This window comes from Sturnus vulgaris, chromosome 8 (assembly GCF_052056855.1).
Source record: "Sturnus vulgaris isolate bStuVul1 chromosome 8, bStuVul1.hap1, whole genome shotgun sequence".
Classification (NCBI taxonomy): Eukaryota; Metazoa; Chordata; class Aves; order Passeriformes; family Sturnidae; genus Sturnus; species Sturnus vulgaris.
Window position 1 is genome coordinate 25969519 of NC_142250.1, and position 16068 is coordinate 25985586.

Here is a 16068-nt window from a genome sequence, read left to right on the forward strand (position 1 = left end):
AAAAATAAAGAAAAAAAAAAAAATTCTCTACAGAGGCTCCTGCTTATGCAAAATGCTGCTGCCAGGATTTTAACTCACATGAGGCAGATGCAGATTCAGAGTGTCACTCCAGGCTTGACGGAGTTACACTGGGCTCCCCTGTTAAAGAAAAAAATCAGACTGATTTTAAAACTGCAACAGCTCTGTGCCATGTGGGACTGTGTCTGCTGGAGCTCCGTCCTCTGGCAAGCTCAGAAGCTGGCCTGGCAGTTATTCCAAATACACTTACAACTGATTTATAGAAGAGGCACAGTTGGTAATCGTGCATCCTGCAGGCAAAATTCTGTCCTCATATCCACAAAGCAGTCTTACATCATCAGCTCAGGGATAATTAGGAGAAAGGGGCTACAAGCACATTGCCCAAGTGATACAAATCCTCCATGTTCCTCTCGGACACAGAGCAACTAATTCAAGAAAAGGTCTAGTGCTCTTTTTGGGGCTTTGCTGTTGTGGTCCACTCCTCAGTCAGTGGTAAATTACTCCTTTCAGGACATTCTCTCTCACACCATACAATGCCTGCACGAGTCAATGCAGGATACTTGGGAGACTGAGTCAGGAGCTACTCTGGGAACCTGAGAATAGAATTTTGCCCTACACCTTGAAGGTGCTCCCAGTGAGAGCCTCGCACACCGGGTCAGTCTGTGGTGCATGTCTGCATTTAAATGTACACTTGGACACGACTTTGCTTGGGCTTTCATGGGCAAAGCACCGCAGGATAAACCAGCACCAAACCTGCACAGAGCTGCACTGCAGTGCTCCCACTGGCAAGCACACACAGGGAGAACACCAGAGATATTTTGCAACTTACAGGTATGCACGGAGTAATCAAGAATTATCTTTGAGATCCAATTTGCACTAAATACAAAGCTGAACTGGTTGGAATGATGTTGCAAAAATGACCCACAGAAGTATGCAGACCTCCTGGAAGGCTTCTCTGAAAATAAACGCTTAAAGCCTGTTTTGTTTCAAAATGAATAGCTGGGGAAGGCTGAAGTGCATGTGATGGCTCTGTTAAGCTGTGGAGGAGAGAAAGCCCTTTAGGGGCTGCTGGTATCTTCCCTTGTTTCTCCTACACACACAAATTCAGGCAGGGGAGCTTCTCATTGAAGATATAACACGGTTTGTTCCAGGGCTTGCCAACACTTCTTGCAGGGTACACATGGATCTTGGGAGAGAAGCAGGAGTTGAAGCTAAAATAATCACCCCTTTCTGCACTGCTACAGTTGTCTCCCATTTGTGAGATTTGTGTCTCAAACTGCACACCTCCAAGCAGTCCTGCCTGCCATTTTATTTCCAATCACTATGGATTTGGTATTGGTAAAAGCCCTGAATTTGGAACAGTGACAATACACTGATTTCCCATATCACCAAGGCAGCTTTGAGAAAGCAGCTCCCCTTCGCCAGAACCCTCATTTAGGAAATGAAAAACAAGCTCAGGAGGTTGCTGCAACAAAAGCCTGCAGGGAGAGCAGCTTCTCTAGGCAGAGAGGCAGAGCCAGGACCACTACATGATGACCTGAAGTATCATTTGCACTTCCTCTGGTTTTTCCCCATCTGTTACTCCCTTATGACACCCTACCACCTCCTGAAGGAGTTTCATCCCTTCCATCTGCAGTTCCTCACCTGCCTTTCCTCCCAGCTGGAAGGCAAGAGCAGCCCAGGGAAAGGTGCTTGTGATGTCCCCCAAAACAAACCCACATTGTCAGGGCACTGCAGGGGAGCAGCTGCTTCCCGCAGGTGGTGCATCCCTGCTCTGATCCCTTGGGCACACACTGTCTCAACTCCTTCCTCAGGCAGGTGCTGAGAGGACTGTGCTGTTGACTTTCAGGTGTCCAGATAAGATCAGTATTTCTTAAACTAGAGGTGATGACCTCCTCCAAAAGGGTTGCAAAAAGCTCTACCAAATACTCAATCTCCACAGATGTTACCCACTCTCTGGTGGTCACACAAAGACAGATAAACCAAAATGTAGACAGATAATATACAGGGTTTCACCTTTTCTCTGAAGCACAGGAAATGCAGCCCAACTACTTTGTGTTAAGTCTTGATGAAATGAAAGTAAATAACTAAAAACAGTTTTTTTCAGTTGCTGCTTGTTCTCTAGTGAGTAAGGCATGCAAATCAGGCAGTTAGGGACATACATGGGCAGGTGGAGAGCTGGTATCCAGAGTTACATGTCTCAGGCACAACATGCATAATTAGGCTTGAACAAATATATTTCTGAAATTACACAAACCTGACTTAAAGAGCAGGGTCAAAATGTTGCTCTGAATTGCACCACAATTAAGTAATGTGTAGTGGGTTTGGTTCGCCAAATATGCAAGTATGTATTAGGAATAGATTTATATCAGTGTTGTACTGACAAAAATTGCTTAGTTAAAGCCTTGAGGACTGAGATCCCCTTTTACAAACCCATTCCCTGTAACAGTACGAATATCTATGTATCCTGCCTCAACAATGTCTATCAAATGAGATCCTAGTGTCTCAGAACAGGATAGATCTATCCACAGAGCTCTCCATTCTGCCAGTATCTCCTCTGCACATGGCCCCAAAGCCAGGCACTTAGTGTCCACCACACTGTGTCTGTGACAGTCACCCCTTCACAACAACCACACCACTGGCTATTTCACACAAACTCCAAATACTCATCCCCTGGCACTTCTGATCACCTGACCTGTAACTCCAGCTGAGAATCCAGAGGGAATCAGCCAGTGACCAGTTCTGGAGGTGTCTGGGACACTGGACTTAATTAAAAACCAAACCCCACTGAAATAACAATACCAATTAAATATACTTCTAAATATTGGGCAAGCATTTCACATACTGCCATAGTATGAGGAAAGTCTGTCTCAGCTGTGGGACCAGAGTTTGCAGATCCCCAGAAGTAACCAAGTAATGAGGAATGCTATCTGACTTCTACACACTGACCCTCCTTTCAGGGTATCTTATCTTCAAAATTTGTTACAGAGCAATGCCACTTTTCATACACAAGTGGAAAAGAGGAGGATTTCTGCTCCAGCATGTGTTACAGGGCCTTTTCTAACCAGGCAGGTATTGTCAGGCACTGCCACTGAAATGTAACAAAAGGGGAATGCTAAGGTTTCTCAAGCTATGCTGCTCTCCATGTTAAAATAATTCATTACTTACACAGGAAGGAATCTGAAATGTCATGTTTAAGTTTCACACCTGGCTGTTAACTACCCTCAGTTTTGACAGTGCAGTCAGACTGCTCAGCTCTGATGAGAGCCCAGACTCACGCTTGGCTTGCACAGCCTGGCAGGGTGCTGTCACTTTGCACTGGAAATAAAGCTGAGGATTTTCTTTCCCATGAGAAATAGAAACCCTGCAGAGGTACCTGTACTGTGGGGCGCTCTGTAGAAACACTAAGCTGGCTTGGCAATCCCAGGAATGGGGGATAAGCACAGACCTCCAGATCCCCTTGCCTTGCATCTCTCTTTCCAATGACACATCAAGTGTTACCTCCAACTCCTGCCACAGCCACTTGAAAGCATTTTACTTCACAACATATTCACGGGACATGAAGGGAAAAACACTCCTATTTAAAGCTCTGGTGTGTCCAGCAGCAGTTTGGGTCATCTCTGCCCAGATAAACATGTGCCCTGTGTGCAGGCAATGGAGTTGAGCACCTTCGTGCTGTGCTGGCCTGGGAGCTCAGTGCCTGTAAACAAACTGACAAAGTGGAAACGTGCCTGTTTGCAACCACAAGAAATCCCAAATGAAACCCATGGGACGACTCATATGTTTTCAGTTAGGAACATGGTGAACTTCTGACTTGCCATTTGTTTATGAACTCAGCTGAACTGTGACCATAAAGGGTTTGTCTACAGTCAAAATGAGTTGAAAAGCAATTAGGAACAGACTCCAGTCCTCTTGACTCCTGGGGTTTGATTTTAAGCACTAAACCATATATAAAAATGCACAGTACTATGGAAAGCAGAATTACAGCACTTAAGCCTATATTTAAATTGACTTTTCACAATACCAAACAAACTGAGTAGCAATTTATTATCTGAATTTTTAATTTCTCAGTCCAAATGAGAAGAAACTGCTGCTATATTGAGTATAATTTTTCACTTACCTGTAGTAACCTTTTCAAACACAGAAGTGACCTGTGCAGTAAGACAAAGCCTAGCTTTAAAGCACAATATTTAATGTGCCTTTTCTATTTCACTAAAATTTATGTATTTATAGTTATCAGCAAACAATACCTTGACAAAACCTCCAGGTGCATCCCAGAATAGTTTTCTATGCTTAACACATAAGATGCTCTGCCCTGTGTGAGCAGCCATATCTTGCACAGCACCTTCGTGCCCACAGATGTTTTTGACAGTAAATCTGATAACAGAAACTAAGGCAAGAGTCACTAATCATCAGAGGGTTGAATCTTTTGGATGTGAGCTTCACTGGCTGCACAGCACCCTTTTCTGATGATGCCAAACACGGGGCTCTGGGTGGAAAGCAGAGCTCCCCTACAGAGCAGCACCAGGGCTCTGCAGTCCCCAGCCACAGCAGAGCCCATAAAGCAGCGATGCACCCGCTGCAGCTTAACAGCAGTGGAAAATTCCTTACCTCTAATGCTCCTGCAAACATCCCCAAGTGCACAGCACAGCTTTCAGCTCTAAAACCTCTAACCTGGAACTGTATCAGCTCCTCTTCTTCTGCTGTGCATGCTAACAGGGTGTGTAAAGACAGGATTTGTTGTTACTTCAAGGACTGAGACAGCACTGTATGTGCAGCCTGGCTGTGATTTGCTGGGTCTATACTTCAGGTTGTTTCTAGTGCTGCATTTTTATTTGTATTAAAAACAAGTGTTGTCAAGTATCATCAGCTTTAACTCTCCCCAAAGTAGGCTTATTAGTGCTCTCATTGGTAAATTCCAGATATTTTTAGCTCTCTGCTGCTGCACTTTGTTTGCCTTCGATGTAACAAAGATTTGGGTTGTTTGAATATGCCTCAGAGGCTGGCAGAGCGGAGCTTAGTGTTGGAAAGATTTCTTCTGCTGAATAAAAATGAATGGCTTGAGGTAAGAACAGCAGCACTGAGGTCACATTGTGCATGTTGAGAGAAGCAACTCAGACAGACTTTGTATTTCAAGGAAACTTCAGTTTGTCTATTTTAATAGTTGGTACAACTTTCCTTTGCACTGGATTAATATTTTTAAAATTACTACAGAGCCACCTGTTCTTTCACAGGAAATTTTTAGTTTCCCTGACACAAGAGAATGCTTTTTGTGCTTAACAAATGGCCCTCACAATTTACCTCTCTCAGATACAGCCCACTGTGAGTTATAATCCCATATTGGAAATATCCCTGCATTTCCATGGAAACAAACTATTGTGCCAAAATATGGGCTTAGTTCTTCAATAAAGACTTATGAACAGTGAAGAAATAGTTGCTTGGGCTTCAGGTTCAAACATAATTTGCTAGCATCTAGAAATAAGAAGCAAATTACTTAAAGGCCTAGTAGCATTAATACAATATATCTAAGGCATTTTTCAGGTTTATCAGTGTCCAAACAGATCCAGCCTCTTATTTTTCTCCATATTCACTGAAGAGAGTGAGCCTCCAAGGCTACACATTTGTTTAACAGCATGCACCTGGGCTTAGATGCAGTACAAGTGCCCATGCTGGCAAGAAGCCACATACAGAAGATTTTCTGTACTGCTAAAATAAGGCATTCACAAAGCAATGGCACACATGTGATCTCAGAGTTAAAGCCTTCTGTACTCTCAGCTTTGGTTCCTCCTACAGAGTAAGCTGTTTGAGTCATCACAAGGGTATTTGCAACTTAATAGTACTTCTGTTGTGCTATTAAGATTACTAGATAAGGGGGTCGATCAGATTGAAAAATGCCTCCCTATTTTCATCGTCTGGCGAGACGAGAGCCTGCTTTGGTATACTAACAGCCTGCTGACCCAGCTTGGTGTTATCATCATGTTTTTAAGAGCAAGAAAACAGAATATAGCAGCTTTTGAAACTTTTCTTACACTGTGAAGACTTTTTCTTTCGGCAGCTTCTGTTTATCACTCTGCTTCTTCAAGAATCCACAGACAGCAGATTAGCAGTTTGTCAGTCAGTGATTTACTAGGACACAGCAGCAACACATGCTTTCTCCACTCCTCATTCCCAATGCCAGCATGTGAGATCCCACAGCTCCAGATCTCATTTGCTCATTACACAGCTTTAAATGGTCAGGCTCTGAAGAGCAGCAACACAAAGCGAGCAGGCACAATAACCACTGCACTGGTATTTGGAAAGACATCCAGCTCAAAGCATACTCGGAACAATTTGGCTTCTCCATCTGCCTTTAGCTTTAAAACACCAATGGCTAAACCAGCCTCTGAAATCTGCAAAATCTGCACCTGTCAAACTGGCAATGTGCAAATGTGAAAAGGCAGACAGCAGATGTGTAACAGTCAGGCCATCTCCCGGTCCTGGCTAGGAGAGTTGGAAGGCTTCTCCTGCACATCTACCAATTCCTTTCTCCAGTCACCACATTTCTGTATGACACAAAGAACTGCATTATCCAGCAAACTGGGAAAAAAGCAAAATTGTTTAGTATCTCCCCAAAAGAGCCTCAAAGCCTGTAGTCCTTACAGCACGATGAAACTAAAGGCAATCATTTAACCTAAGCAGGAGAGCCGTTAGAACATTTGCATTAGAGTTCACCACTAATAAACAGACAATAACAGCACCTGAACTGACATTCAGATATGCTGTAGTTGTTGACATTACAAGCTCAGTAGTTTATTCACAAGTATTCAGTTCAATCTTTCATGTATTTATAATTTGTTTTTCATTTGTGCAACCCAGAAATTTTTTCATACAAGGTACAAATTCATGAGTCACACTTCTCCGTTGTGCAAACTGAAACACAGAAACCTGATAGACTCAGCTACAGTAAAAACAGTAGATGGACTGAAGAACCAGTTCTCAATTCTGCCATCACCTTTTCTCCCAGATCACACGCAGCAACAATGCAGTTCTACCTTCTGGCTGAATGTATCTTTTCCAGAGTCAACAGGTAAAGAAATGCATTTAAAAATAAGACAAGTGTGTGAAAAGTTTTCTTCTTGCAAATTGCAAGGATGGCTTTGACATGAACACTTACCTGAGGAAAGGGCAAAACCTGTTTATGCATGCTGCACTTTGGATTGAGTTGGGAAAGACTAAAGCTGTCTTTCCCATATCTTTTCCCATGTGATGAGAAGGGAAATGCTACAAGCTGAAAGCATAAGCAATTTTGCAATAAAATCTTTGCAGTGCACCAAACCTTGGCATTAAATTGGCAACGTTTCCAGGACACAAGCCACATTCCAATCAGGTTATGTTGCATTAATCACATTTGCACACAATAAAGCCAGTATTTTTCAAGCCTCATTTCCCCTCCTTTTTTATTGAAACCGTTTTCAGCAGCCATTGATAATTTCATTATCAATTTCTGGAGAACATAGAAGCAGCAATGAATTAAGCACAGGAAAAGCATTCCAAATGAAAGCATCCTGTCTACTGATATTACCTCTTATCTACTTCAGAGACAGAAGATAAAACTTTCAACAAGGCCGTAACTTTTGGAGAAGAACAGTAGTCACAGAGGAATCTTTTCAAGCACAATTGAGTTTGTAATTCTTATTATCCCTCTCCATCTGCCAATGGCCCAGTGTGAAATTACAGGCAGTTTGGGAACCCCACTGCTTTAGCTCTGCTCCTGTCAAGGAACATCTATCCATCACCTTGTGCAGCCCGTCCCATTTAAGAGCTGGTAATGCCAAGGCCTCCTGTATTATTTGGATCCAGATCTAGTAATTAAGTGTAGCTCACACTGAGTAGGAAGCAGCCAAATAAAATGTTGTGTGAAACCGATCTCTCTCTGCTGCATTTCCAATGGGTGTCACCAACTCCTCAGGCTCATGTGAGTGCCACAGTGAAGACTTTCCACTGACATACCTTTATTTTACTTTCTGCATTTACCAGTAAACACAAAACAGAGAAGGCTTTGAATCTTTTGGATTGCATGCAACATTTTCCTTTACCAAAGCACAGGCAGTTTTGACAGTACTGGTGAAAAAAGGCAGGCAGACCAGAATTGTTACTAACTGTTGATCTTCTGGCTGGATGAATAAGCAGAGATTAATCATGCAGATAATAAATGAAACTACTATTTAGCAAACAAAAAATAACTAATAAAGGATCTTAAATCTCTCAAATTTAAACAGGAATTGTTCAATAATTCTCAGTTCTGCCCTGACAACAAATTCAGCCCTGGGTGTAATGCCATGGCTTCCCAAGGAGCCAGGGCACCGTAGGGAACTGGCAGGGCCCGCTCCCAGGCTGGCAGGCAGCAAGGTCAGAGGCAGGGAATGAAGGGCTGCATAACATCACAGAAACTTGTCTTAACCTCCACCAACAGCAAGGGCTGAAATAGCTGATGACTCTTGCTTATGTCAACTGCTGCAGCACTTTAAACAGCAACTACTTAACGAAGCACACAAACCACAGTCAACCCCTGCTGTTCTTCCTGCTCCTTCCACTTGCCTCCCAGTAACACCTAGCCTTAAAAAGTGTTATTTTATGCACTAAATGTGATTCCCAAACAGACTGAATAGGAAGGTGACAGTCAGTTTAACACAGATTTCTGTGCCTCTAGTATTAGTGTATTCAGAACATTAACCTCGGGAGATTTGGGAGTTTCCACACATGTAAGAGATCTTATTCACCCCATAAGAATACAACAACAATCCTTTATGGGAAAACAAGAAATCTAAAACCTATGAGAGTTATTTCAATTTGCTTTCATTTTATTTTCCCAGAAGTCAAAATTAATTCTAGATGTAATCACCATGATTACAAATTCAGCTATTTAAGGTCCATAATTTCTCGGAAGAAAAAGCTAAAACGTTCAGGCTCTTCTACACAAAAAGACTTTGTTTGCCCAACCCAACCATTAACAGTATTTCTCAACCCTATGCAAGGAAAGAGACAAGCACAAGCAGGGAACACAGGAGCTATTTACAAAAATTCGAAGTTTAACCCAGTTTTGGCTTGAAAGCAAACAAAACCTCTGTGGAAATGCTGTATCAGACAGCCTCGGATTCTTTTAAATTCTGAGTTAAGTGGTTCTTTAATGTAATAACTCGAAGAAATACTACTCTATAAAATAACACATGAAATTGTACTTTATGTGTAATGTAAGATGATGATACTAAAACTGCTCTCAGCTGACATTCTCAGACATGCTGGTAGAAGAAGACGATCACTGCAGCGTGTGCATGGTAGCTGTTACTATAGACTTCAAAATGGAAATGCCATGTCCCTTCCAAAATTAATATTATTCTAGACAGAAAAGATGGTTATGGTAAGTAGATCTGTGTCCTTATATTCATAAGGTGCAAGAATAAAACTGTCTCAAGGTTCTAAAGTTCAAAATACATTAAATGCTTCTGACTTTTCTGGTACTGAACCACCTCCTAAGGAAGACTTTTGGCACTACCAGTGGTCATTGATTTGGAAAGAAGATGAGACAGGAGTACTTCTTTACAAGAGAGGTAATTCAATGTGTATCAAAATAATAATTCTTCTGAGCTGGCAAATGTATGACTCCCATCAGTCTATTTCTGATGTGAAAGTACACAACAGAAGGGGATGTCACATACAGATTTTGGCAGGGTCAATGACTCTGCCTGCCTTAAGTTTTCAATAGGAAGATTGTGCTTGGGATATTTTAAAAAACTTCACAGAAAAGTGGCCTAGCGATGTCTGAAAGTACAAATGCAGAAAACTAGATGATACTGGCTAATGATACTGGAGAGGCTTCTGTTTTTCCCTTGGCCTATTTACGTGTTTTGAATGGTCTCCAAAAGGCTTCTGCTCAGCATGCACCATCTGCTATGCAGATACCATTTCCAGATGTTAAATTACACATAAACTGGCTTTCCACATTGTTTTTTTTTCTTTCTTTTTTTACTCAAGACAAGTAGCATCTCCATGTGAAAGAGTGGGTAAAGGATAATATGAGTAATCAGAAAATACAACAGGGTCTCATGAATGCACTGATTATAGCATATTACTGTAATACTTCACTTGTCCCACTTCATTATCATTTCCAATTAATTTATTATAATTGTAATCATATTCTAACACTGCACTCCTTAAAGACTCTGCAGTGGATAAGTATTTTTTCTTGTATTCAAGCTATAAATAGCTAATAGTGGTCAGAAAATAAAAGCCCACATAGAGAGGAAAGGATGACTCTAAGACATAAGTAAATAAACAGGTAATTTCAAAGATTAATTTCCAGTTTGAGTGGAAAAAAGGGAAATAGTACTTACCAGTCATAATGTTTTTGATCTGCAAAAGGCTTTCCAACCTAATCACATTCTCACAACTGCTAGTGAAATGATCTGCAACTATTATCTCTGTTGTACCATGGAAGAAGTCACAGGACAGCAGCTTACTCCAGAGGGGTCCAGATTTTCAGTTTTCTGCTCAGACCACTTCCCCTTTCTTTTTCTGCCTCACACCCTGTCACTCAACTCCTCCAAAGGCACTGACTTTGCCTGCTTAACTGGAGCACTGTAGTCTTTCAGCTTTGGAATCCCCATATTTTTATGTCCCCGGTACTGCTTTAGGATGCTTGAAACATTCACATTTTTTCCTTTCATCAAATTAAGCATAATTTTGTGGATAATAAAACATTTGCTCTATGTTTACAGGAACAAGGAACATTTGAGTAAAATGAACAGTGCTGAAGTTCTCTTTCTGTCAGGATGAAAATTAGCAACAAACTTCATGCTCCACACCAGCCCCACTGGGATCACCTGGGTCCTTGGAAAGTGCTGTCCCTTCCTTTGCAAAAAGTACAGAAGTTGTTTTTCTGTTACTGAAGTGAAACCCACAACTTTTTCTTTTCCTTTTTTTAAGCATTTATTCTTGAACAACTGTTTTTCATGCACCCCTTAAAAGCACTGCTGTAAAACTGTCACAGCTGGGAAGCACAAACAGAAAGCAGGTGCCTGCAGTCACATCCAGCACAGATTAACAATGATACATTTCATTACTTAAAAAGTGGCAAGAACTTTAAACAGATGTATCAATAAGGTGTGGAACAACCAAACCTTTCCATATGTAACAACTTCCTTGTAGAAAAAAGAACACATGGAACTGATCTAAATATAAACTACAATTACCTGCCACGGTCTCCAAAACTGCTCCTTGCAGTTGAACCATGAGCTATGGAAACCTTTCTGCCCTTCACTTAGCCTCTGACCCCCACTCTGAACCTCACACTGTCCCCAGCCACATTACTCATCTCTCGTTGCTTCCCAGTACACAGTAACCAGATGACCACAGCTAACATGCTGCATTAACCTATTATTAGGTGACCCTGACACTCTACCTCACATTTTCTCAGTTCATATACACAACAACTTTATTAATGGTGATAGGAACTTTTTATCCATAACCTTGGAAGTGGTAAAGAGGAAGAAGTCAGGATGATACATGACATCCTCAGTTACAGCCTGTGTGATGCTATAACGTAGGAAAGTGCAAGTGAGCTTTTTATCTTTTCCTTCCTTAAAATGCATAACATGAAAGTCTGACTATGAAGAAAATGTAGCTTTATTTCCTCTCATCAAAAGTCTCAGGGAACTTGCCTGTTGAGTATCTGAAAGATGGAGAAGTCATGCAAACAATTTTATGAAACTAAAAGATCTTATGCAACCTCCCAAAGCTTATCTGTCACAAAGAATGGGCAAAGCTCTATGAATTAACTTGTTCAGCTGACACAAGGCACTCCTCCTGCCATGCCTCTTCTTGAAATGGGTCACTGATGTGGCTAACCCAAAAAGGGGAAAGAGGAAAACCTATTCAAAAATTACTCTCCCAGGACACAGGAGAACCTACTGGCCAAAGGTGTAGCCTGCTACGTACAACAAGGATGAAAGAAATAATCTTGTTACTCAAAGTCAAGCATGCACTAGGGGTATTGTCAAAATACAGTGGAATCTAAGGAAGCAGACTTATTAAGCTTTGGTTTTCTCAACACCCATAATCACTTGAAACTGTACCAAACTAACATGGCTTGTGACCAAATACAGCTTGCAGATTAAAAATTTAAGGGAAACTCCTAAAATGAAATTGCAACGAATAGTGAAAGATACATTTACTAATTGAAGCAGCACCTGTTAACTGGTGCTCAATCAGCTTTTTGCTGTTCTTTGCTCAGCAAGAAACAATATTTCAAACCAAGTCAGTGTTCAAAAAACTTAAGAAGATACTCACCAGCAAGTGTATAGTCCATATCAAAACCAAAGCACTTTATTTTTTCCATGGCTAAACTTCTGTTTACAAAGACCCTGAAAAGAGAGAAGAAATATCACCAGAGGTACGAGCATTTTCAAAATACTCACGTTTTAGAACAAACACATTCTGCCACTCTCAGGATGTCTGGCTTCCATAGGTAAAAATCAGCAAATATACCTAAAAACAGAGTCAAGTTTCATTTTTTGCAAGTTCTCCTGAAGCAAAGCCATGACTTTGTGGAATTATTCTAATTATTGGTATGCTGTCCAAAGACATACACGCATGCATGCACACACACACATGGCCTTCCATGTGACCTTCAAAAATTCCTAAGAATACAAGTGAAAAACTCCTGAAGCAGAATTCAGACCTCAAAGGATATGAAACTGGACACAGTAGATGCAAAGCAATAAAATTTGTTTTATTAAAACAAATTGTTGGTAAGAGGTAAGAAGGAAAATAAAATAATATTTCTATGAATAAATTCACAGCATTTGCTTCCTCTTTGAAACTAGACCTGGAAATTCAAAGGAAACCCAAACAGATTCATTTTCACATTTTCACCAATACCATTAAAAACATTTAAAAAGCTCTGAAAAAAGCAATTGAGAAAAATTTTCATACACAAGATATGCCATTTCTATTGTGAAATTTTTTATTTATAACTCCTCTGAAACTTGGCAGCTACTATTTTGTAAATTCCACTTTTACCATTAATGCTTATTACAAAGAGACTCTAGGCTGAATACTTCCAGGACCTTTTAGATGACAACATTAATACATGATATCCAATTTAGTTCAAGTAAATAACATAGTAAAGAAATAGGTCAGAGAATACAACAAAAGCTTTTCTTGCTTCCTGTTCCAACTACGACAGTAACTAAGCTGCTTATGTTTCCCCAGAACTTTAAATCATAAAGCAGATCTGTAATTCAACAGGACTTCTTTCCACTGCCTTATCTGAACTTTAAAAATGAGAGTCAGAACTGGTCTGCGGGAGGGAAGCCGAGCTTTTCAACACCCATCTCAGACCGAAATCGCATCCGCTGCTCGAGCTGTGATGCCAAGACGAAATTCTCCCATATGAGAAAAGTCCCAGAGCCTTCACTTGTACTCTGATTTCAGCATGTGAAAATTCTCCAAATATTTAGTAAGTGCACTGCCCTCAGCGCAGAGATTATCCTCTTAAGGATAATTACTCCGCTCTTAAGACGCGGAATGGGCAGCGCTGCCGGGCCGGAGGCGCGGCTCGGGGACAGCGAGACACAACGGAGACGGCAAGCGCAGAGCTGAGCGCTCCTGCGTTCGGAAAAGCTGGGAAAGATGGAACGAGCCCCGCGGAGAGGCTGCTCCTACACTGGGAAAGCTGGAGGAGCCCCGTGGAGGTTCTGTTCCTACACTGGGAAAGCTGGAGGAGCCCCGCACAGGTTCTGCTCCGCACGCACCTTGGGGCAGGTGCGGGCACAACGCGCCCGTCCCGCCGGCCCTGCCAATCCGCCACAGCCCGGATCCGAACAGCAAAGCTCCCTCCAGGCTGCTGCGCTGTCCTCTTACCTCATCTCTCACCGACGTGCTCCTTGTTCAGCTCGCAGCAGCCTGATTCATCTACTTGTCTGAATCATATTACAGAATTCCTTTAAAGCTTCCCTGGTACCCATGCAATTTTGCTTGGATCTGATTTGACTTCAGAAGATCATTATGCCTGAACCAATCCTTAAAATACTGTATATCTTCTTGGACAGTGTTCTAGAAAACACATCTGTGGCTAATTTAACCAGTCACTGGATATTGTTGTTGTTCCACAGAAATCCACTTGGAATACAGTTTCTCTGGCAATAGTACACTTTCCCCCTAACCTTGCACACTCTCTCTGGGAGTCACTGTTTCCTGGCAAAGTGCCTGCCTTTGACAATGGGGCTTGTCACTAAGGGGCCTCGGAGGTTATAGATGACCCTCTTTTCTAATAGATTTAAGTACTACCTAAAGAAGACAAAGTGATAGGATGAACACTGGAAACTGGTTAAGAAATGCCTTTTGGAAATATGAGATGGGCTCCTAACTCACTAAAATTCTCTCCTGAAATAGCTGGCTTTTGAGTAGGTGGAGCAAATTATCTGAATCTGCAATCTGAATCCGTGTTTGTCTTTTAACATCGAGACAGTTCTGATTTACAAGAGACCAAGGAGAAGCAGTATTTAGTACTAAATACAGTCTGATACTTTGTATAATGCATATGATTACGTGCTGCTGCTGTCAGGAAACATTATTCATTAGCTAATTCAAGCATATAATTTCTGATCCCATGTTTGTGCAGCTTGTTTCTGAGAATGCAGAGCTTTAAGAAGGAATAACATCCCTCTAGGAGACATAAGCAACATTTTTGGTCTAACCTGCACAGTCCAGTTTTGCTCTTGCCTTTAGGCTTAATCCCTGCAGCACAGTTTTCTGACTGCCTTTACAGGACATGAGCAAGAAGGGAAATTTAAAGATCACAAGACCATTTCAGAATTGCAACATTTGGTAAGTTTCCCAAATGAGGACAAAACCCCCAAGTACTCAGACACAGCTGAATGCACTCAGAAAAAGGGTAATATGACAGTGCCTGTGAAAGGCAGAAACAAGGGAGCTGTGACCCAAGGGATCTGTTCCAGTCCAGCCTGCTGTGTTTAGATGATGATGACACCAAACTGACCAAAAGATGGAAAGATCTCTAAACTGATAGATTGTCACCCCTTGTTTTTCTAGCATTTAGAAACTGAACCCAAAACCAGTATACCTTGTGACTGAAGATCTGGAAAAGTTTTCTGAACAAAACCAATAGCACCTATTAGTATATTTTTGTTTCAAAATAAGTCTTCTGACTGAAACGTGAACATTACCATAGCAGTACCCTTTGGTAACAGCTGGTGAAGATGCCTCTTTCTCCACTAATTTGCACTTATTGCCTATGACCTATAAACTGCACTGGCAGGGTCTAATCACACCCCAGCCTGGCAGATTGCAAAGCATCCTACCAACTGATCTGATGTGGTAATTACTTCACCGACCAGTGCTGGAGTGAGACAGAGCAAATATTAAAAAAAGCTAAAGAAGGCTATTACACAACATGTTCAGGACAGGAAATGAGAACACTTCAATCAATTTAAACTTGCATAAGCCTTGGCAGATTAAATGCAGACTAAACAGTGGCAAAAAGAAAAAAAAAAAAAGGACCATTTTCACTTCTCTTGTGAAGGCACAGCTAGATGTTGCTTTCTTTTGTAGGCACTCGGGACCTCAATTTTAAATCCTGATAAAGAAATCTCCCATGAACAGTGCTCCCCTAGGCACAAGGGAGTAAGTAGCTTTTTACAAATACTTATTCCAGAAACTGACTGGCTTAATTCGTGGTTTTACTCAAAGTAGTAAATATCTGCAGTGTCCTAGAAACTAAAATTAAAAGCTGAGATTAAATGTCTTGTACAGTTTCTGGCAAGAACCAGGTGCTTCTCAGAAGCTGCAGACTTTGCCTATTTCAAAGCTGTTCTCAAATTCTAAGTGAAGGTGCACTCAGCCTGACTACAAGAATACCAATTAAATCATAGCATCACAGAATGGTCTGGGGTCAGAAGGGACTTGAAGGATCATCACATTCCAAGTCCCTGCCACGGGAAGGGACATCTTCCAACAGATCAGGTGTCTCCAGGCTCCATGCAACCTGACATT

The 16068-nt window shown here is 41.5% G+C and overlaps 1 protein-coding gene across 4 annotated transcripts in view; it reads right to left on the reverse strand.

The window, feature by feature from the left end:
• The window catches only part of NT5C2 (5'-nucleotidase, cytosolic II), a 61066-nt gene that overhangs the window by 18324 nt on the left and 26674 nt on the right, over positions 1-16068 (reverse strand). For all 4 annotated transcript variants that reach the window (XM_014883767.2, XM_088169286.1, XM_014883764.2 and 1 more), the window contains exon 3: positions 12343-12416. In XM_014883767.2, coding sequence (XP_014739253.1) covers positions 12343-12416 — 74 coding nt within the window. The remainder of the gene's footprint in view (positions 1-12342; positions 12417-16068) is intronic.